This window comes from Engraulis encrasicolus, chromosome 17 (assembly GCF_034702125.1).
Source record: "Engraulis encrasicolus isolate BLACKSEA-1 chromosome 17, IST_EnEncr_1.0, whole genome shotgun sequence".
Classification (NCBI taxonomy): Eukaryota; Metazoa; Chordata; class Actinopteri; order Clupeiformes; family Engraulidae; genus Engraulis; species Engraulis encrasicolus.
The window spans coordinates 18,416,369-18,440,085 of record NC_085873.1 but is presented as its reverse complement, the minus strand read 5'-3'; the positions used below and the strand labels follow the sequence as shown (position 1 = coordinate 18,440,085).

Here is a 23,717-nt window from a genome sequence, read left to right as displayed (position 1 = left end):
CACACACACACACACACACACACACACACACACACACACACAAGAGACCCTAACCCTAACCCACACACACACAATGGAAGAATACCACTATCTAATGTGCTGTACAGACTAAAGGCTACAGTAATGGTATTATGTAATGTTATGGGCTACAATAATGTTACTTATGTTATGGGCTACAATAATGTTACTGATGTTATGGGCTACAATAATGTTACTGATGTTATGGGCTACAATAATGTTACTGATGTTATGGGCTACAATAATGTTACTGATGTTATGGGCTACAATCATGCTATTGATGTTATGGGCTACAATAATGTTACTGATGTTATGGGCTACAATAATGTTACTGATGTTATGGGCTACAATCATGCTATTGATGTTATGGGCTACAATAATGCTATTGATGTTATGGGCTACAGTAATGCTATTGATGTTATGGGCTACAATAATGCTATTGATGTTATGGGCTACAATTATGCTATTGATGTTATGGGCTACAGTAATGCTATTGATGTTATGGGCTACAGTAATGCTATTGATGTTATGGGCTACATAGACGCTGTAGGCTACAATAGTCTGCATGTGCTAAATAGACTCTTTTAAAAGGGTGAGACCTCTATTTAGTGTGGATGGGTAAGACTGAGTGCTGAGGAAATGAGCTGCATCAGCTAACACCACACAAACACACACACACACACATGCGCGCGCACAACAGAAAAACGGCGCTCAAAATTGCACACACACACACACACACACACACACACACACACACAACCACACACGCAATAAAAGAACACAGCTCAAAATTGCACACACACACAACAGAAGAATACCGCTCAAAACTGCTCACAACTCCCAGGCACTGAGAGAAGGTGCACGCACATACACACACACACACACACACACACACACACACACACACACACACACACACACACACACACACACACACACACACACACACACACACACACACACACAGGGATTGCTGACAGAGCGTCGCTCCTCTTAGGTTTCAGCCATTGATCTCATTGAGGTAAGAGCACTCTCTCTCTCTCTGTCTCTCACACTCACACACACACACACACACACACACACACACACACACACACACACACACACACACACACACACACACACCTAGCCCTAGAGCACTCACTCCTCCCTGAGACCAAGCGGTTCATGCTCCAATAATAGAATAATGAAAAGAGCCATTATAATATCTCTATACAGCCCTCTCTTTACAAACCTCCTGCCAATCTAGCTACAACCTTGTTTTTCTAAATGCTGCAACACCTTTTGAAACAAAGAGCCAAGTACTAAGCCGACAGAGGGCAATATATCGTGTTGTATAAGGCTACTGAGAGGAATACAACCAGGGCTCTAACCTTTTTCATCACCACCCAAAATGGCTGGTAGTCAGATGTTAATATTACTAGCCAAACACACACAATCACGAATGGCTCAAAGTGACTAGTATAAGTTGTTCTTGGCTTTTCTACCAGTCAAACTGAATTGTCTCCAGTCCCTGGTCAGTTGGCTGGTGTTACTGTAATTTTGAGCCCCGAGTAGATCTGAGAGCGATGTCGACCACACCGCCCCCTGCAGACGCTATAGGCCTACATCTGTCTCGTGGACCCTCCAGTAGGCCTACACCCGCGCGCGCAGACGGTCACTTTTGTGTCTAGTGCACCCAGGGGCTCCTTCACCTCCACCTGATGTTGAGAACCCCCGTGCCTCTTTCTCTCTAACACGTCACCAGATGCTGTTGAGCCACAACGCGCTAATCATTGAGAATAAAGTACGCGGCAGTTTGCAAGTCTGCCTTAGGGGTGTGGTTCACTGGGGGTAAAGTGTGACTGATCCACCAGGGCCCCATGTATATAGGGGGCCCACACACCGTCTGATTTGTGAAGATATGTGCCTGGGATGTCCAATGGAGCTGGCTGTACATAGGGCCCAACATTTGCTGTTACGCCCCTGGTCTGCCCACTGCGGCGGCGTTTCCATTAGTCTAATTAAGTGACGCGAGGGCAATTAATTCACATTTGCAACGAACGAGCGGCGCGAGGGAAGAACCGGCGGGAGAGATATGAGAAACAACCTGCCCGGCAAAACAGACAGGACATTTGCTCTTGTTCCCTCTCCCACCTGCTGGCTAGTTTAGCCTCGCGCCCTGATAGAATCCCGATTAGGGCCATCCATCTGTCCCAGAATGAACACCGGGTCTCGCGCCACCCCGAGGAAACGTTTTAAACGATTTAAACGAACACTCCCTCGCGCGAGTTGATTCAATATAGTCACATAGACACAATTCTCTATATGAACATGATAACGTGTCCAACATAGGCCTACTTCATCCCGGCACTCTTTATTGCGTGTGCGTAATGCCGAGCGCTAGAACTTCAATCACGGCTTGTGCGAACAGGTGCATCGTGCGCATGCCACACGTAACTAACAACGGACTACTAGGATACAGTATTCAGACAAACTGGTTCTGCATAGACAGAAAGCCCAAGGGCATTTTTCACTTCATCTACCTACTCGTGTGAGGGGTAGGCTACTAACTTCCAACTGCGAAGAGAACATGGTTGATTGGATAAGTGATAGCCGCCCTTTCTGGCGAGAGCAACAGGGTGTAAACCAAACGAGGACAGTTGAGGTCGGCAGGCTGAGTAGGGTAGGCTAACCCACTGGGCATTGCTGCCCTCAATTCTTTAAATCAGAAGCAGAGGTAAGGTGCGCTCACACGTAATTTAAGCTCAAGCAATGAAAAAAAACAGGTAGCATTACGCATACTTCACGCCATCACATAAAGTTTGATATTCATTCATATAAAGCTGTAGCATTCATGAAAGAACGGCTACAGAATAACACAAAACCAGTAAGTTACTGTACAGAAACTGTCCGACGTGGCTGCGGCGGAATGGGCTACTTTGTCTGCACTTTGCGCGTCATTTCGGTTGTTGGCGAGGAGAAGAGGGACCACATTGGAAGTGTCTACTGTAGCCTATATCCCTGTCTATGTATTTCTTTTAATGTATGGTTTCAGTTGCTGAACAATGTTGTTACATCAAAATAGACACAATAAATGCATTCATTCATTCAAGAAACTTGGACCTGATCTCAACTCGACTCACCTTGTAGACATTCTCCGTTATGCGGTGCACCTCTTCGGTACGAGACATCTTGGGGTCTGCTTCAGGTGGCACCATAAAAGGTGGCTTCCGGGTAAGAAATAAACGGATGCAAAACGCACAGTTCGACAATGACAAGTAAAATTGTAGAACTAGGTCGCTCGAGACGTTCGAGAGCTTTGGAGGACAAACAGAAATGCGAGCAGCAGAAACGGGAACAGTCTGTTTTATACTCGGCTAGCTCGTGCACCCACACTGTCCCACGCTCGGCCAGCACAGCTCACGCGGGAGCGAGAGAGAGAGAGAGAGAGAGAGAGAGAGAGAGAGAGAGAGAGAGAGAGAGAGAGAGAGAGAGAGAGAGAGAGAGAGAGAGAGAGAGAGCAGAGCAGCCGTCGTCATCGGGATTGCGCGCCGCTCAGTATTTAAACTCGCTCCGCCCTTATTTGCTGCTCAACTCAGTCGAATCGACTAGTCGCGCTCGCTCGCGCTGAGAACAATGTCAAGGCAATAACACTCACAACCTGATTCTTGAGAGCGCGTGCACCAGTCAGAGGACTGATTAGTCTCCAGGGCATTAGAGAACAGACAGTCACCTGTCAGCGGACAGTGCAATCTTACTGCGCACCCAGAACTACATCACGCATTGCGCACCATTAGATGAAACAAGTGGTATTTCCCCAATATAACTGAGAAGGGATAGACAGTGTCCTTAAGCAGTAGCCTGCAAAACCTGGAGACGTGTTGATCTGCCAAACGTTACATAACACACGATGTAGGCTATCCCAGGCTACGACACAAAAGAAACTATGGATCCAAATACAAATGTCCCATTCAATCATGATCTGAGAGCTGAGGAGTGCGTTAGTGACGTGATCAGACGACCATATCGAGAGAGAATTCTGCTTCCACTGCGCTGCGCGAGCGTGTGTGTGTGTGTGTGTGTGTGTGTGTGTGTGTGTGTGTGTGTGTGTGTGTGTGTGTGTGTGTGTGTGTGTGTGTGTGTGTGTGTGTGTGTGTGTGTGTGTGTGTGTGTGTGGGCAGCGCCAGCGCATTCACTGCGGATTCCTGCCAAGGACGCGCGTGAGTGTGTGTGATGTAGGCAGGGAATCCTCCGCATCATCCGCACACTGTGCTCAATGCTCTACTACGGCAAGCCTTAAAAAGGATCTCTCTCTCTCTCTCTCTCTCTCTCTCTCTCTCTCTCTCTCTCTCTCTCTCTCTCTCTCTCTCACTCTCTCTCTCTCTCTCTCTCCTCTCTCTCTCTCTCTCTCACACACACAAACACACACACACACACACACACACACACACACACACACACACACACACACACACACACACACACACACACTGTGCTCAATACTCTACTACGAAAAGCCTTAAAATGGATCTCACTTTCTCACACAAACACACTGCTTATCTATCCCCCCAAATCCCTGCTGCATTAAACGCCTCCGGATCTGGCCGGTCCGGTTGATCGATGCCAATTTCACTAAATTAATAAATTAGGAGATGCCCTATTACGCAACAACTGAAAACTAGAAGAATTAGATACATGCCAGTCTTTATCATGTCATGGGTGTCCAAATATAGGCCTAGGCATATTTCATTGCAACATTACTACTGCCAATTCGGCCATAACTGCCAATTCTGTTTGCACTGACTTCGGGCCGAGGTGGCAGAAATACCTTTTGATATTAAACTAGGAACACCCCGTCTCTCTTCTTCTCTGTGGGCTGAACTCGTTGCTGTATTCTTTGGCGCTTTGCCTACGATGCTGCTGTCGTCGGGACTGCGTTCATTATTCCCGAGGCTGGAGATCTTTTACCGAGTGTGTGCAGTTCAGGCATGGCATGATGAGTCACCACATGAGTCTCCCCGGTGGGTGGCACACGCCAACACGCACGCCTTCTCCTCTCTCGTGCCCACGCCACCTCGCACCGTGGTGGAGCTGAGGGGTGTCCTTTTTGTTCCCTGCACGAGCCACTTCTACGCAGACAGACCTGGCACATCTCAACTTTCAGGAGAAGACTTGGTACTAGGCAACATTTCAACACTTATGGTTGAATAAGAAATTCAAATTTGACTCCATAATGCGTTTCTCTAGGTTAGGTTAGGTTTCTTTATTAGTCTCCACCAAGGAGAAATTTGCCTGGGAGACAGGGAGGTGGCAGCACCATAAAACACACACGGGGACAACAGCAACACACAAAACAAATAGGCTATACGTTAAAAACAGGGTACAGATAAGATAAGATAAACTTCTATTGTCTTTTTGCCCAGAAATTTGTTTTGCATGATACTTAGCCAGGCTGTGTCCTCCTAGTGACACTACACCTTCAGCGTTACTATGAAAAGTCTATGATGATCAGGCTAACACTTCTCCACAATCCTAAAGTGCAGAAACATTGGATGTCCTAACCCACTGCCATTGATTCACCAAGTCCATACCCCCAACTGTAAAATTGCTCATTGCACATGGTCTCTGAATAACTGCACTTTAACACTGGACAGGATATGAGGGGGTTTAGTCCTATGTCATCTTGTCTTTTGTCTTGAGGGTGGGATGGGGGTGTTGTGCTATTGTGTCTTCTGGTTTCAGACGTACTGCAAATGGCACATAACATATTAGGCAGCCATGGGCTAAAGGGAGTTGGTCTTTCAATTGGCGGTTGTAGGTTTCGAATCCCACCTGACCTGACCTGTCTCTTTTCCTCCATCCATGGCTGAAGTGCCTTTGAGCAAGGTATCTAACCCGACATTGCTCCAGGGACTGTAACCAATACCCTGGAAAAGAATAACTTTAGGCATAAGTCTCTTTGGATAAAAGTGTCAGCTAAGTGTAAAGTAATGTAAAGGTGATGCAGTTCAAGACGACCAGACTCAATGCGAAAGAGGTTCACCTCACCTTAGCATCAGCTAAGTGTAATGTAAAAAACAAAAATCTATATAGCTATCTTTAATGGACATGATCTGAAATAAAATAAATAAACACACACTACATTCTATCTAAATAGGTGTATGTGGCAAACATGTTCAAATGTAGGCCTACAACCATTGAGTCATTCCTTCACATACCCAAACGCATGCAGTCCAGTAGCTAAGCAGTTAAAGTGACAGACTTGAAACCCAAAGGTTGTTGGTTAGACTCCTGGTTGGTGGGGGGAATAATTAACCAGTCCTTTCCCCATCCTCCTCCATGACTGAGGTACCCTGAGCATGGTACCTGATGCCATTGGGGGCTGCCCCCTTGCACGGGTGAGGCACGAATGCAATTTTGTTGTTTGCAGTATTTACTTGTGTGCTGTGGAGTGCTGTGCCACAATGACAAATGGGAGTGGGAGTTTCGCAGTTAGGCTTTCAATTTAGTAACCACTTACATAGACCAGTGAAATTAGACTGCCCCCTTGTGGTAAGCACAATGAAATGCACACAAGACAGAGTTTAAAATTACAGTTAAAATAGCGTTTATTTCATTTCCCCAAAAATTATACAGGGTAACATCATTACAAAACCGTAAGGAGAGCAGTCAGTTCTTCAAGTTCCATCTTCTAGTCTTCTGGCAAACAGACCACATACCAAAAACATTCATTCGACTTTAACATGGAGATCACTTGCTATGAAGAGTGATCTCATAAACATGTGGATTGTACATTGTACATTAATTTTGAAATTGTGTTTTCATCTTGTGTTCATCATGATCCTTGCTGGGTGGCCACACACGAGATATGTAAAGAACATTAAACAGAAGAAGAACCAATAGAGGTCACGCTTCCTTTTATGGTACAGTAATTACTTTCTGGGTAACAACAGGGAAACAGAGAGGTTACATGGTATCTAACGGGGAAAAGGGGTGTTATTACAAAGTAAATGGCAGGAAAAAGGCAAGGAACAAAAATACTGTGTGTTTTCTGGATAACAACAGCATAACAAGATGATTTAGATTGTATATGCAGTTAACATCCCTCTGTCACCCTGTTGTTACCCAGAAAATACACAATAGTTTCATAGTATTTATTGGGGTATGTGAATTACATGGTATTTACTTTGTTACCACCTTTTTACAGATTAGATACCAGGTAACTTCGTTATCCAGGCAGTGCATGGTAATTACTGTACCATAAAAGAAAGCATGACCCCAAAATAAGGCAGAGAAACAACAGACAGGCAGACAGTAGTAGAAATGGTAGACAGGCAAAGACCATGGAGAGAGAGAGAGAGAGAGAGAGAGAGAGAGAGAGAGAGAGAGAGAGAGAGAGAGAGAGAGAGAGAGAGAGAGAGAACTCCCACCAACATCATTTCCCTAAAGTAGAATTTCCCTAAACTCCATCTGCAGGGAGCGTCTTGCTGAGAAGTGCCGTAGAACATCTAGCCTAGCTACAGGGGAAATAAGCCTGCGGGACAATAGGATTAGCCCTTTCGCCAGCGACGCGCATGTAATCTCACAAGAGCCATGTGGTGTGGTGTGGAGTGGACTGGGTTGAGGTGGGTTCGGGGTGTTGTTTTTGTCTCTACTGTAGTGGTTCAGCGGGGACCCCTTGGACTTGGGAATATTTTCGCAATTACCCACCCACCATAGTCTTAGCCTAGCCATGGATTTCTAGCAATATCAGCGGACAAACTATAAATGGAAAATCTCGCAATATTAAGGGACAAAAAAATTGCCCAAGTAAATAAGGGCAGCAGGAGTATGGTTGAGATCGGGCTGTTGTGCTGCCCCCTGAAATGGCACACAGGAGTGTGTGTGTGTGTGTGTGTGTGTGTGTGTGTGTGTGTGTGTGTGTGTGTGTGTGTGTGTGTGTGTGTGTGTGTGTGTGTGTGTGTGTGTGTTATTGTGTTGCTCCCGGTAATGGCACACAGTCAAACATAAAGACAAAATAAGGCAGAAATTATACTCTGCTCCTTCTCGAGCAGTTTTACATACAAGTCTAATTTCAGGTCGTGTCAATCAGTTTTCACACTTCTCATTACATGCAAGTCTTATTTCATTACAAAGGCGGCTTTATACACTGGACTTGAAGTCAAAGGCCATATGTGCCTACGTGGGCAGAACTCTGATATCCAATGGGGTGTTTCCCAACATATTGATGCTCACAAGGAGGAATCTGATAGAGGACAGGAGCAGAGATCAGAGATGTTCTATAGAACAGGAGCAGAGATCAGAGATGTTCTATAGAATACAGAGATCAGAGATGTTCTATAGAACAGGAGCAGAGATCAGAGATGTTCTATTGAATACAGAGATCAGAGATGTTCTATAGAACAGGAGCAGAGATCAGAGATGTTCTATTGAATACAGAGATCAGAGATGTTCTATAGAACAGGAGCAGAGGTCAGAGATGTTCTCAAACAGGAGCAGAGATCAGAGATGTTCTAACAACATCATAAGAAATGGAGTGTTCCAAGTGCCAGTGTAACGGACGCCAACTAGCTAGTGAACTTCCCTCCCCAAGCCCCATAGATTTATCCCTTTATCTAACTTACTTGTGGGCAGTCATGGGTGAGCGGTTAGGGCGTCAGACTTGCATCCCAGAGGTTGCCGGTTCGACTCCCGACCCGCCAGGTTGGTGGGGGGAGTAATCAACCAGTGCTCTCCCCCATCCTCCTCCATGACTGAGGTACCCTGAGCATGGTACCGTCCCACCGCACTGCTCCCCATGGGGCGCCACTGAGGGCTGCCCCCTTGCACGGGTGAGGCATACATGCAATTTCGTTGTGTGCAGTGTGCAGTGTTCACTTGTGTGCTGTGTCACAATGACAATGGGAGTTGGAGTTTCCCAATGGGCTTTTTTCACTTTTCACTTATTAGCGCGTCCGACCCTGTAGCTCACTTCTTAACGTGACTACTTCGCAGCTCAGTACTCAAACCTGTGTTAAAGGCTAGGCTGCTAACTTAGCCACCAGCGCACTGTAAATATACAGTATGAGGCCTCGGGAGGGGAATTTACTAACATTCTACCGCTAAACTCTGACGCAATTTGTGTCTGTTACGCCTGACGAACACACATGCACATGCTAGCATTGAGAAAAAAACTGAGGAGTTAAGGCAAACCATAATGGAAAATCTTATGTACAAGCGACTGAGGAGTTGAGGAAAAGCATAATGGAAAACCTGTGCAACATGAAGGAAAGAAAAAATGATTCGCTGGCTCTTCTAAACCAATCCCAAACATTACGCCTGCCTCAAACATTACACCTGCCCTTCATCACTCAAAGACACAAATGGCGCATTCAGGCCGACTGAAAACCGTGCCAGTGCCCATTCCCACACCTAACTGAGTACATGCCGCAAATTCTTAGCGTTTGCAAACCGGAAAGTTGGTTCACAATGAAAGTAAAAAAAAACCCTTGTTTTTTTCTCAGCCAACCGTAACGACAACATGGATGTCAGCAGGTTTATCCGGGTAAAGGGCCGTACACACACGTCGCTGCTAGTTACTCGCTCAGCGAATGAACTCAATAGAATGTCAATGTGTTCCAGCGAGACTAGCAGGCGAGTAGGCGAGTACTGTACAAGCGATACGATGTGGGCGGATCCCGAGTTGAAAATATTTTATCTTCGAGCGAGGCGAGTAAGCGAGTAACCAATTGGAAGGCAGAGTTCGGTACTTCTCGTCTGTTCATTGGCAGTTAAAGCAGTGGGAACTTTCAGCGAACGTTCCATGAAAGAGAGGCGAGTAGGCGAGCAAGCGAGAAGCTAGTAAATAGCAGCGATGTGTGTGTACGGCCCTTAACACAGTCAGGTGCATGACAGTTCAGAGCCCAGTATGAATGCGGGTGGTTCGCAGGTAAGCACTTTAGTGCCAAACGTAACTGGTGCGGGCACAGGCACAGGCACCGTTCTGGTCGGCCTGACAACAGTAAAAGAGAGAGATTGTATACAGCAGGCCTGAGGCTGCCACCTGCCACGACACAGTCGAACAGAAGAGTAGAAACACTAAGAGGAGACAAAGACACAGCAGGAAGAAACACCTTACCCCAGAGAACTGGGTATGTGGATGGTGCTGAGAAGAGTGTGTGTGTGTATGTGTCAGCAGCATGCACAGACATTTTGGGGGGCAGGTGCTGAAGTGGGGGTTGGCATGTGGAACTTCCGTCTGCCTTACTAGGCGATAAACTTTATAGTATAGAGGCTATATGTCATATTGGGCTATTATTGTGACATGCGCTTGATCATGAAGCATTTGTTGATTATCATGTCGTCATGGACCACAATACATTATGATGAAAAAGTTTCAAAAAATAAATTTCAAAAAGGGCATTTTTTTTGTCCAGTAGGGCAAAGGGGCAGGTGCTTTAGCATCACCTCGTCCATATCTGTGCACACTTACGGTGTGTGTGTGTGTGTGTGTGTATTTCAGTATGTGCTGGGCAGCTGAGAGTTTGGGAGTAGTAATTTCAGCAGCTCGTGGACGCCCTCTGGTGGTCACAGGAGCTCTAGGCGGCCATCAGCTCACCTCCAGCTCACAACCAGTTTGTGTGTGTGTGTGTGTGTGTGTGTGTGTGTGTGTGTGTGTGTGTGTCTAGGCAGCCAGCATCTCCCTCTCTGGTTTGTTATTCACCCTCTCCTTCTTCCTCTCTGTGAAGGAAACACACACATGGTTACACACACACGGTTACGCCAACACACACGTGTCTCAGGTTTAATTTCCTCAGAATTAATGTTATCCCGCAACACACAATATTCCATTTTAATTCCAGACTGCAGGAGCTGACACTGACCATTTAAAAACATGGAATTCAACCCATTTTATCAAAATGAGAGACACCATTTAACTGGTAATATCTCACTAAACATAAGAACATAAATAATGAACTCTTAGCTACTTTAGCTGCATGCTAAAAGTAGTCAGTAGTCCATTGCATTCTTTGCTATACCTTGCAATACCTTTAAAATCCTTTGGAAAATCCACTGATGAGTGTAGTGTACCAAATGCTAAGCTAGCCGAGCCTTTGGCTTGGCCTGAACCACATAGCAAATCTCCCTGGCAACATTAAAACATAGGTCTATGACAGGGATGTCAATCTCAGGCCCAGGGGCCAAATTTGGCCCGCGGAGCCATTTCATTTGGCCCGCAAGATCATTTCAAATGTGTATTACAGTTGGCCCACATACACCATAACTGTGTAGCGTATTAAGATTTGAACATGAAAATGCGTAAATCACAGGAATATGAGTGGGCCCAGGCCATTGAAACAGCTCACTCATATGCAACAGAATATGTGCAGGCACATTTGAACTATATGGGAATCTGTTTAAACATACATTTAAACATGAGCAATTTCAGTCCATTTTCGTAAAAAGAAAAAAATATTGAGTTTGGCCCGTGACTTCGCTCCAGATTTTGATTTTGGCCCTAGGTCAGTTTGAGTTTGACACCCCTGGTCAATGACGTTCACTTATATCAAATCTTCAATGTTTTATCTGCTTTAACAGCTTTGCACGCCACACTTCAACATCCCTGTGACCCTCTGATGAAGACGGAAGTTTCACCATCGACACATCGTGTCAGGTAAAAGATAACAAACTTCTACATGTCTGAAACAAAAGAAACTTGAGGATTTAACACTAAAAGACGCTGTGCTGATTTTCAGTCCATTTTCCTCATATTTTTACCCAGCAGGAGGTTGCTGTGAGCTTGTGGGTACTGATCTGGGGCTGGACTGAACAGACGCCCCCTTGGTTACATACTGTATGCAATGTGGGTAATGTTCACTGTTCACCTATGATTACTGTGTGTGTGTGTGTGTGTGTGTGCTTGTGCGTGTGCGTGTGTTTTCATACCTGGTTCCGGTTCCTCTTCCTCCACCTCTGGTTCCTCTGGTAAGGCCTCGTCTGGAACTTCCGGAAGCTCAACATCGTCTCCCTGGAAACCAGACAGGACACACACACACACACACGTCAACACGTAATGGGTTACCTACGTTAGTGTTACCTATATAATGGGGTACCTGTACAATGGGTTACCTGTATAATGGGTTAGCATTATAATGGATTACCTGTATAATGGGTTATCTGCATTAGTGTTAATGTAATGCAATGTAAACAATGTAATGGTTACCTGTATTAGTGTTACCTGTGTTGCGTAATGTACAAACCCCAACTCCGGTGAAGTTGGGACGTTTGGTAAACAGTGAATAAAATCAAAATGCTATCATTTTCAAAACATTCAATCTATTCATTAGATGGAGAATAGTGAAAAGATAACATATTAAGTGTTAAAACTGAGAAAAAATATTGTTTTGGGGGACATATATACTCATTTCTAATTTGATAAATCCAACACGTCTCAAAAGAGTTGGGACGGGGATAAGTGAAATTTAGTAAACATCCAAATAAGATAAAACAACAAAGAAGAACATTTCAAAATGAATTGTACTGACGGACAATATAGGTGTCCAGGTATAAGATCATCACAGAAAGGCTGAGTCACTCAGAATTAAAGATGCAAAGGGAATAATTACCGTAGTTATTACATACATTTTTGAATTCCCTTTGATTTACCACGATTGAGTGTATATAAGACATATTTTTGTTATTAAAATCATTGTATAGGTTCATGACATCATGAAATATATATTGGCTGTAGTCTCACTCTAGCTCTCCAGGAATTAGAGCTATTGAAAGTTGACCATATTAAGAATGCTTAATGCGTGCAAATGATACAGGGGTGTAACATTCTCCTAAGCACTTGAGCTCACTTGAAATAGACCCAGAAGACATGGGAAACTGTCCTTTGCTTACAGAAGTCAGCAGAAGTTGTAGAAGTCCATTCCTTTTGACAATAATAAAGCATTGCACATCCTGTGTTACAGTGAAAATGGACCATCCAACATGTGTTAGTGCTGACTTCAAAAGTCAGCCTCCATGATGGCATGCGGATGCAGTAGTGCATTGGTTAAGATGTTCTCACTCATCTGTAGAGTTAAATACTGTGCTGAATGGTATAAATGGGTTTTAAACAGCATGAAAAGCCACTCATGCATTATATTTTGAAGGGAGATCTTCGATTACTGCCACATAGTAAGGTCAAATTGCATTCTCTACTATGTTTTAACAGTTTGGCTCCATCATAAAGACCAGCAGGTGATAAAATGGTGGGCTTTTGGTCAAGACTGTCACACTGTAAGCACTACAGAAAGGAAAACATTGCAAAACATGACAAGGAATACACCCACCATTTAAGCTGGTGAAATCATGTCCAAGATAGGAATTAACACTGTTTTTTATATAAAATCATCTCATCGGTTAATGTATTTAACTGTTAAGTGTTGTCTTTTGTATTGTTTTTAGTCTTCCTCGACATTTGCTGCCATTTATTGTCCCCGTCCCAACTCTTTTGAGACGTGTTGGATTTATCAAGTTAGAAATGAGTACATATGTCCCCCAAAACAATATTTTTTCTCGGTTTTAACACTTAATATGTTGTCTTTTCACTATTCTCCATCTAATGAATAGATTGAATGTTTTGAAAATTATAGCATTTTGATTTTATTCACTGTTTACCAAACGTCCCAACTTCACCGGAGTTGGGTTTTGTAATAAAATGTAATGGGCTAGTGTTAGTGTTACCTGTGTAATGTAATGTTAGCGTTACCTGGATAGTGTAATGTAATGTAACGTAATGGTTTAGCCTTACCTGTTTTATGTCATTGGTTAGCATCATTAGGATAAGCGTTACCTGTGTAATGTTATGTAATGGGTTGCCATGGTTACCTGTGTAATCTCCTCGAGCTCGGCCAGTACGGCGTCTTCATCCTCCTGAGTCAACGAGCCGGCCAGCATGTCATCAATTTGCTGTGGACACACACACACACACGCACACGCACACACACACGTGCACACACACGCCCACACACCCACACACCCACACACACACAGACACAGACAGACACAGACAGACACACACACACACACACAGACACACACACACACACACATACACACATACACACACACACACACACAGATAGTAAGAAATAGTGTGTGTATGTGCGTGTGTTTAAGGTGTAGTTACCCACTGGTATTCGATGGTTTATGGACTGGGGTACTGTGTGTGTGTGTGTGTGTGTGTGTGTGTGTGTGTGTGTGTGTGTGTGTGTGTGTGTGTGTGTGTGTGTGTGTGTGTGTGTGTGTGTGTGTGTGTGTGTTTAAAGTGTAGTTACCTGCTGATATTCGATGGCGTCATGAGTCTCATCCATGATCTTCTCCACATCCTCAATGGACATCACCTGAGAGACAGACAGGTCACACACAGACAGGTAAGCAAACACACAGACAGGGAGATAGGCCACACTTGGGTTAGCGTAGAAAGCAGTGTGGTAAAGAGAACTGCATACAGTAAGACAAAATACAACATCATATTCGTGTGTGTGTGTGTGTGTGTGTGTGTGTGTGTGCGTGTGTGTGGATGAGCCATGTGGTACGTTGTGCATACAGTATAAATACAGCATCATATTTGTATGTGTGCGTGTGTGTGTGTACCTCATGCATCTTCTTCAGGCAGTCGTTGCCGACCTTCAGCCCCTCAATGACCTTCATCTCAATTTGGGCGAACTCCAGATCCTGGACCTGTTACCATGGGAACATCAGACCAGACAACATGGTTAGCATGGCAACAGTAGAACAGTAACTGTTGTTTTACCATGCTCTCCAGGTGTGTAATATAGCTACTGTTGGTTTACCTAGTGGTTGCTATAGTAACTGTTGGTTTACCAGGTGGTTCCTTTAGTAAGCGTTGGCTTACCATGCATTCCAGATGGTTACTATAGTTACTAGTTGGCTTACCAGGTGGTTACTACAGTAACAGGTGGTTACTATAGTTACTAGTTGGCTTACCAGGTGGTTACTGTAGTTACTACTTACCATGCGCTCCAGGTGATTACTATAGTAACTGGTGGCTATAGTTACTGCTTACCATGCGCTCCAGGTTGCTGATCTGGTTCTCTGTCTTGTCGAGGAGCTGGTCCTGATAACGCTTCTTCTTCAGCAGGAGCAGAGCTTTCCTGGAGGCAAAAGACAAACATGTTAAGAGTTAAGACATCTCAGAACAACACTAGCACATGATAGTCCTGTGAAATATCTCTAAAAGCAATGACTCTCCTCAGTGTTGTTCACAGTAGTAATTAATTGTTTTACGCTTGAATTTTATGAATAAGCCAACTGTGTATGCTGTGTGTATGGACATGCATTACAGGTACACTGTAAGTCCAATTACTCCAGACACTTAAAGGTGGGGTTGCAGGTTAACCATTTTAAGAAAATGTACTATTATGACATCACGTTGGGGGTTCTGCAGGCTCATAGGAGTCTATGTAGAACCTTAGAATCCTGGGGGAGTTCCCCCAACGTGATGTCATACCTGCAACCCCACCTAAGTGAGAAGTGTCGGTAACCCACTGCATACTTAAAACACTGGATGAGTTTAATTTATCCACACTAGGTTGGTTTGACTTTACTCAGTAAGTTAGTTAAGCCACTCACTCCTTCTTGCCATCTTTCAACAGCTGTTTGGCAAGCTGTCGCTCCTTGTCTAGCTGAACATTGATCTTCTTCTGGTACTGCCGGAGCTTATCTCGCTGCTGTTTCAATTGCTGTGGGGAGAAAACACGTGATTGAATGCAGTGTTGGGAAGTATGCATTACAAAAGTAATTAATTACTGTAATGCATTACTTTTTGCTGTAATGCGGTAATGTACGGCATTACAGGGCCAAAATCTGTAATATTTCCTTAGTTACAATGCTAAATAACTGAATTTACAAATGCATTAAAATGACCTGGATTTCATTTTAGTGGTATTCAGTGTGGTGGGTCAGAAAGAAGCTATTCCTGAACCCGTTTTTAGTCTGCATGCTGCCAAAAACACCTCCTGGGTTCGAGGTGAAAAAGTTATGACTCATGAGATTGATTTACACTGTAATAAATTGAAAGATCCATATTTAGGCCTACAGTTCTTTTTGGCGAAAGTAACTAAAGTAATGCAAAAGTAGTGTAATGTCTTACATTTCAAATATAGTAATATTGTAGTGTAAGGGATTATTTTGAAAAGACAGTAACATTTAATCAGGAATGCTTTACAGTTTTTGAGTAACTTGCCCAACACTGATTAAATGTCATGTCACTGAAGGCTTGTATGCTTTCACTTAAGTTTGGAAAGGCACTTTATATAATGGTGTGACGGTGGTGCAATAATGGCTGTAGTGTAGTGTTTATATACTTGCATGACAACCAAAGTAATAGGAGATTTTGATGAAGCAATGCCTGTAGGCTATACGTATACTAGGCTATAACAGCACTCTGTCGCCCATTATATTCTCGCCACCATGACTGTGATTATGAATTTCTTGGTCAGGCAAACACTTCTGAAGACAACACTCTGAACGAGAAGTAATGACTCGTGGGTGGTAGGATTCAATTCCACCTGGAAACAGTGACAATGAAATGGCATGCTCAATAGTCCAAGACACTTAACAAGATTCACCAAAACAAGACTAGTTCTAGTTCTATTTTGCTAGCTAGCTTTCCAGCTCACCAAAACAGCTCTGTCCTGCTCTGTCACTCGAGTGCGTCTCTTTCTGCCGAAAATGTTTCCCATTCTGAAGCCGCATCCCCGCCGCTCTCCCGGCAGATATCAGTCGGATCACTTCACAAACTAAACATTAAAAATGCCCTTATTTAAAAACACAATTCAGGTCAGTCGTTCGTTACTTATTGCAGAGGACTGCTACAAGCACTCTTCCGAAGTCAGCACACAGACCGCACCCCTCACATTAGGAAGTACGGAAGGCATCGAAGGACATTTTTGCACAGCGAACCGTCCCTCAAACGACAAAATCAAAACGCGGTGCTGTGCAGGTTACACCATGTTGAAAGCTACATAAGATGTGTGCAGAGTGCAGACAGTAGGCCTAGGGCCTACGACCCTATATTGGTTGTGGTAAGGTGGTGACGAACAATCTATTCTTTTCCCAAATGCGATACAGTATAGGCCTACAGTTCCAGGGGTGACTGCTATGTCCCATTTAGAAAGAGTGCCTCTCAGAGCCCCTCTCACACCTGGAATGCAATTCCCAGCCAAATTAGAGAATTGCCAACATTAAAATAACTAAGTAAACATATACAATATGGATAATCAACACATAACCCTGCATTGCCCCTATTGTTTGTTGTTCTTTATTATCTAGGCTTTTAAAATGTATGCAATATGCTATCTTACACTTGTTTATTTTCATAATTTGTGCAATACTTGTTTTTATTTCTTTTTAATGGCCCTATCAAACATGTCAAGTGGCAAAAGATGGAAATTAGCCTTATGTCTATAATCTTGTATTTTGCATTGTTGTTAACTTTAGCCTATTTAGGCCCATTACAGTAGGCTAATAAGCTATATGTTGTCCCTTTGTTAAATAAATAAACTTTCAATACACACATGTGCCTCTGACAGTCAATGTCTAATGCACAAAGTGAGAGCTCTTGACCTGTTTGTCAGAGGCGCATCTTGTCACCAGGCAAGGCAGGTAGGCTAGTCGCTTGGGGGCCCCATGCCCCAAGATATTGAATAATAACAACCCACACCTACAGTAGTGGTGATTGCAGTAGTGGTGATTTTGGTTCAAATGTTCATTCTTTTGAATATTTGCTTGGGTGGAATATTTGCTCAGCCCCAGCTGACCCTCTGCTTAATTGTTTACTGTGTTGTTTCAGGCTGTTGAGTCGAGGTGCTCATTTCAAGCTGCAAACCTCCTGCAGATTAGGCTAGGTGATGGCCAGTGCTTTTCAATCGTTTTCAAAAGGCACACCAACAACTGTCAATGTTAAAGGTGGGGTTGCAGGTATGACATCACGTTGGGGGAACTCCCCCAGGATTCTAAGATTCTACATAGACTGAGCCTGCGGAACCCCCAACGTGATGTCATAATAGTACATTTTCTTAAAATGGTTAACCTGCAACCCCACTGTAGCGAAGGGGAGTTAGAGTTGCCCAGCAGGGACTCGAACCCAGACCTGCTGGGGTAGTAAACCGGGGCTCTGACCGCTACACCAAAGAGCCAGGCTCATTGGCTTGTTAGTCAGAACACACCCACAACCCTAGTGATGGTCACTCCATCACACCCACCTTTAACTTAAAATAAATCCCAATTGCATGCATTAACAATGTACAGTCATTCTATAATTTTCTATGGCACACCAAAGGATCTCTTATGGCACTAGTGTTCAGAGTGGTTGAAAACCACTGTAGGCTACAGCATGAATGATCTCTGAAGAAAAAAAAAACATGAAACTCAAAACCATAATGTGTCATCTGGTATCTATCCTATTTCCTGGCATATAGAAACACTTAAATGACCCTCAAAGAAGCAGCGATTGTAGTAGCCTATGGTGGTGCCTTATTTTTTTGTTATGAATTTTGAGGGTTTTTTTTAAGCCCTCGTCTTTGATTGAAAGTGACGGTGTAGAGAAGTCTTTCATGCTGGAGTGACTAGTGAAGCAAAGGAAAGAGGCCGTCTGAAGCGGGGAAACGAGAACTAAAATATCTTGGTGAAATTTCTGTATATATATAAATACTATAGAAGCTGCTGGTGCACTTTGCCGTGCAGGGAGAGGACTCTTCAGTAAAAGTACTTCTAAAAGACCATTCTTTTAACATCTTTACCCTACTCCTCTCTCTCTCTCTCTCTCTCTCTCTCTCTCTCTCTCTCTCTCTCTCTCTCTCTCTCTCTCTCTCTCTCTCTCTCTCTCTCTCTCTCTCTCTCTCTCTCTCTCTCTCTCTCTCCATCTCCCACTATCACTCCATTCTTCTTTTCCCCACATCTAATTATTCTGGGTGCATTGGTGAGGTGAGACTGTGTGGACTGGACTGAATTTCCCATAGCTCTCCACTAGGTGGAGCTGTTTTGAATGGATGTGGATCCCACACTACACTACACGACACTACAGTGGACTGTGGACCTCGCATTACACTACATGTGCTAACAGAGGACTGTTGCAGTACATTGATATGGTCATGGTTGCAGACTTGTATCACTTGTACACTATCACTAGCAGCCTGTGCATGAAAATAATGGTGATGATGATGATGATAATGGTGATGATGATGATGATGATGATGATGATGATGATGATGATGATGGTGATGATGATGATGATGATGATGATGGTGGTAGTTATGAACTGATAAACAAATTTGCACAAGGCACCCCGTAAAATACACTGATGAGATGATTCGGTGAAGTATTAGATATAAAAGAGCGTGTGTGTATGTGTGCGCATGTGCGTGCATCCGCGTGTGTGTGCGCGCGCGCGCGCGCGCGCGTGTGTGTGTGTGTGTGTGTGTGTGTGTGTGTGTGTGTGTGTGTGTGTGTGTGTGTGTGTGTGTGTGTGTGTGTGTGTGTGTGTGTGTGTGTGTGTGAGTGTAAAACAGAGGTCACCAATAATGCATTGGATTGAATTTGATACTGTATGAGGAGACACATCCTCCACACAATGGCCCCCGCCTTCTCCCTCCGACCCCCCTACTGCTCTCCCACAATGGGTGTGCGCTGAGACAATCCTGAAGACAAGACAGAGGCGCCTCTCCTTCATAATAAAAGCAGCCAGTATAGAGTCGCATCGGCTTCATAATAAAAGCTGCCTAGAGTATGGACTGGCACATCTGTTTCATAATAAAAGCAGTCTACAGTATGTAGTGGTGATTACTTCATAATAAAAGCATCCTACAGTATGTGTCCACCTCCGGCTGGTGAATGGCGCTACCCTGCCCTGCCCTCGGCTGCCTTACCTGCGGTGGCTTTACACCACCACACAGTATAGTAGGTGGACATGTGTGAATTTAGCAGTGGACAATTTGTTTTTTTTATTGTTATTATTTTTTATTTTTTACATATATATTCTGAAGATGTGAAAGCATAAGCATTATGATATACAGCCTGGTTGGTTATCCCTGTGGGAACGTGTAAAATAAGAAGAGGTCTCAGGTCTTCATCTTGGAACATATTAAAGAAGTCATTTAAAAAAGACATCTGTGTGAATTGTGATTTTGTGACACTGAATTTATCCGTGAATGCTACCATTACATTACACTTACCGGTATTACAGGGTATTGATTACAGTCACTGGAGCAGTAGGGGTAGGGGCCTTGCTCAAGGTTCACTTCAGTCATGGGGGGTGAGGAAGGGAGAGGTAAGGATGGGTGCTAAACCAGCAACCCTCTAATCTACAGTTGAAGTCCTTGACCGTTAGGCCACTGCTGCCTCCAGGTATTCCAATGGGGTTGAATGCTACCAGGGATGTTGAATAGGCCTACTACCCGATGTGGTGAATGCTACCAGGGGTGTTGAATACTACCCGATGTGGTGAATAATACCAGGGGTGTTGAATGCTACCAGTGGTGGTGAATGCTACCAGGGGTGTTGAATGCTACTGGTGGTGGTGAATGCTACCAGATTGCCAGCATTGGTTGTTGACTGGTGCCCCCTGCAGGACGATCCACAGCTGTACAGAGATTGTAAGATTCTATTCTTCCTGCATTCCCTCTGGCTGTAATCTTAATTAACCCCCAGTGTGTTGACAGAGCTGATAATGAGGTAGTAGCTTCTCTGTGCAGATGGGCCCAGCATCAGACTCAACTATATCATAACAACATTGTTATAACATTACCGAGAGCCTTAAGTAACGGATTACGACTCATCATTGCAATTATTATTACAATTCATTACAATTTTGATGACAGTGAGGTTATAACAGAGGCTCTGTCCAAAGGGGTTAACGTCATTTGCACCTTTGTAGTCCATTCTCCTTGAACTTTAGGCCCAAGAGTAAACGTGACGAACCTGCTGAGTGGCAAAATTATGTTTACCTGCCTAGCAAGTTGCTCTCTCCTGCTCCATGTAAGGCCACCTAGCCTCAGACCCATGAGGACAGCAACACCTGCACCAATCACTCTGCAAGATTTTCCCCGCTGTTTGAAATTGACAGTCTGCTGGTTACATGGGCCTACAGCTACAGTTACTGTAGTCTACATGTTGTCCACTTTTGTCTGTAGTGACAAAATTAATTCATTAAATAGTACACTAAAATAAACCAAAAAAGATGAACAATATTCCCATTAGTTTTGAAAAATAATTTATTCTATTGCATCTAGGAACATTACTACTTTATGTGACCTTCAGATTAGCCCAAGTAGAGTACGCAGAATGCTTTGGGATACCAGAACATTTTGGATAATTCCATGCTCTCAACCAGTTTGTAGACTAGAGCAGTGGTTTTCAAAGTGGGGGCCGGGGACCCCTGGGGGGCCATGAAGAGATGCTAGGGGGGCCGCGGAAGGTTGGCAGGAAAAGTATAGAACATCAAAATAAATAAAAAAATGGATGAATTAATGTGCACCAAAATAAACCACAATCAGCTAAACAATATTCCCATGACTTAAAAACGGCATAATAATCTATTGCAACTAACCTTATTTAACTAACTTTATTGTATATATCCCAATGCGACACTGACACACACACATATGGTCGTGAAAGGGAGAAAAAAGTAGTACGACCCATGTAATGGGGGCCTTGGCTGGAATTTAACGGCATATGGGGAGCCTTGTCATGGTTAAGTTTGGGAACCCCTGGACTAGAGTAGCCTTTCATTTATTAGTCCTGAGGGGAAATTAAGGTGTCAAGTAGGCTACCATACAGCATACGTAAATACAGAGGACATTACACACAAGACATTACATAGCCTACATCATTCCACACATATTAACCATGTAGCACATACTTACAATCATTCAGGAGCAGGACCCTTCCTCTTCCAACATGACTGTGCACCTGACACCTTTGGGAGGAAATAGAGCGGAGACTGAGAGTCAGGCCTTCTTGACCAACATCAATGTGTGACCTCACCAATGTGCTTTTGGAAGAATGGTCCAAAAAATCCTATAAACACCACCCCAACCTTGTGGACAGCCTTCCGGGGGAGAGTTGGAGCTGTAGGTTAGGCCTACTGCAAAGAGCAGATCTATATCGTGTTGAAGTTAGGAAAATAGGATGGTAATTAAACTCATATGTGAGTAAAGACAGGTGAGCGAACACATTTGGTGATAGATAGATAGATAGATAGATAGATAGATAGATAGATAGATAGATAGATAGATAGATAGATAGATAGATGGATAGATAGATGGATAGATAGGCCTAGGCCTAGATAGATAGGCCTATAGATAGATAGATAGATAGATAGATAGATAGATAGATAGATAGATAGATAGATAGATAGATAGATAGATAGATAGATAGATAGATAGATAGATAGATAGATAGATAGATAGATAGAATATATAGATTATGGATGTAATCTATTTGTCTGTCTGTCTCTAGCCTGATGGCAATGCCAGCATAGCCTGTATTTGCCTATTGTACTCAATAGCCTGTTACAATTGTTATTTTGTTTATTTCAAGTACTACATTACCCATGAGTCCACGCATACGCGCGTCTCTTTATTGACTGGATGAAAGTGAAACACATCTGGAGAGTCGAACGCGGAACTGCGAAAAAGCAGTCCCCGCTGTAGTTGTCTCGGTTGAGGTCATAAGCTCGTTATAATTCATAGAAAACCACGACGTCGGCTTTGACTTTGCACAGCCAGATTTCCCTCATATTAGAGAGGCGCCTTGCAGCTGCTGAAAAGGACTGTTGCGGTCCTGAGACTCCGACCCAATTACGGCGACTCTGAAGTGTAGCCCATCGGACACCTGAGGATCTGAAGTCTGAACAGATAGACTACAAACTCTTGGTGAGTAGGCCCAGAAGAAGTTAGGCTACATGCGATATGATGTAAGAAAACAATCAGTGCGTGAAAATAATAAAGTGTGCTGAAATGGGAAGTTGGGCAATCACACACACAAAGGCCTAAAGTGTGGCACATTGCGGTGGTTGCATATGAAGCTGATCGGCTGGTGTTGTTTATGCATAAAAAGTTTGGTCAGTTTTGTGCTGAAAATTAGGCCTACGGATGATGCGAGATCTCGAGGCTTGCGTCGAGCAACAACAAAAAAGGCGGGTTCTCATAGTCTGAAATGCACTGTCAAATTGTTCAATTACAGAGGGACGCTTCAAGTAAAATTAAAACGTGCTCGCAGAATGCTTGGGTGGGCTATAGGCCTACTTGTAAGTGGATGAAGACTATGCTAGTTTTGAGGAGAGCAGCACAGACTGTGAATTATGTTAGAGGCGCACACACACGCAACCTTCTTGCGTTGTTTTTTTCACAGGCACTTTGACCTTCCGTGTCAGAGAGATGTTTTCACAGGCAAACATTGACGATGAAAGGTTAATAGGCTAGTTGTTTTTGGCATGGAGGCATGGGAACGGATATATTTAAGATAGCCTACATGCGTGTAAATAATATAAAAATAAGTTCCAAATTACTCGAAACAAATCAATGCCCTGTGGGCACAAACACACTTTCATCAAAATACATTGTGTAGACTATCCTGCCATGTAGGCTATGCAAATCATGTTAATTTGCAATAGGCCTAATGGTTAATCAGTCAATCAAACAGCTAAACAAAGGCTATAAATCACT

General features: G+C 43.7%; 2 protein-coding genes across 2 annotated transcripts in view; both read right to left on the bottom strand.

Annotated features, from left to right (window-relative positions):
* baiap2b (BAR/IMD domain containing adaptor protein 2b) overlaps positions 1-3,382 on the bottom strand; it is a 123,668-nt gene extending 120,286 nt beyond the window's left edge. The window contains exon 1 of the mRNA XM_063221918.1: positions 3,144-3,382. Within this exon, the coding sequence (XP_063077988.1) occupies positions 3,144-3,218 (75 nt within the window). The 5' untranslated portion in view covers positions 3,219-3,382. The remainder of the gene's footprint in view (positions 1-3,143) is intronic.
* A 6,987-nt stretch (positions 3,383-10,369) lies between these two features.
* Positions 10,370-16,904, bottom strand: chmp6b (charged multivesicular body protein 6b). The gene is made up of 8 exons (XM_063221200.1): positions 16,674-16,904; positions 15,625-15,734; positions 15,059-15,146; positions 14,626-14,712; positions 14,307-14,372; positions 13,858-13,938; positions 11,926-12,007; positions 10,370-10,719 (listed from the first exon to the last, which is right to left on the bottom strand). Exons 1-8 carry the CDS (start codon positions 16,734-16,736, stop codon positions 10,664-10,666), a joined length of 633 nt encoding a protein of 210 aa, XP_063077270.1. The 5' UTR covers positions 16,737-16,904; the 3' UTR covers positions 10,370-10,663.
* Positions 16,905-23,717: the final 6,813 nt, after the last annotated feature.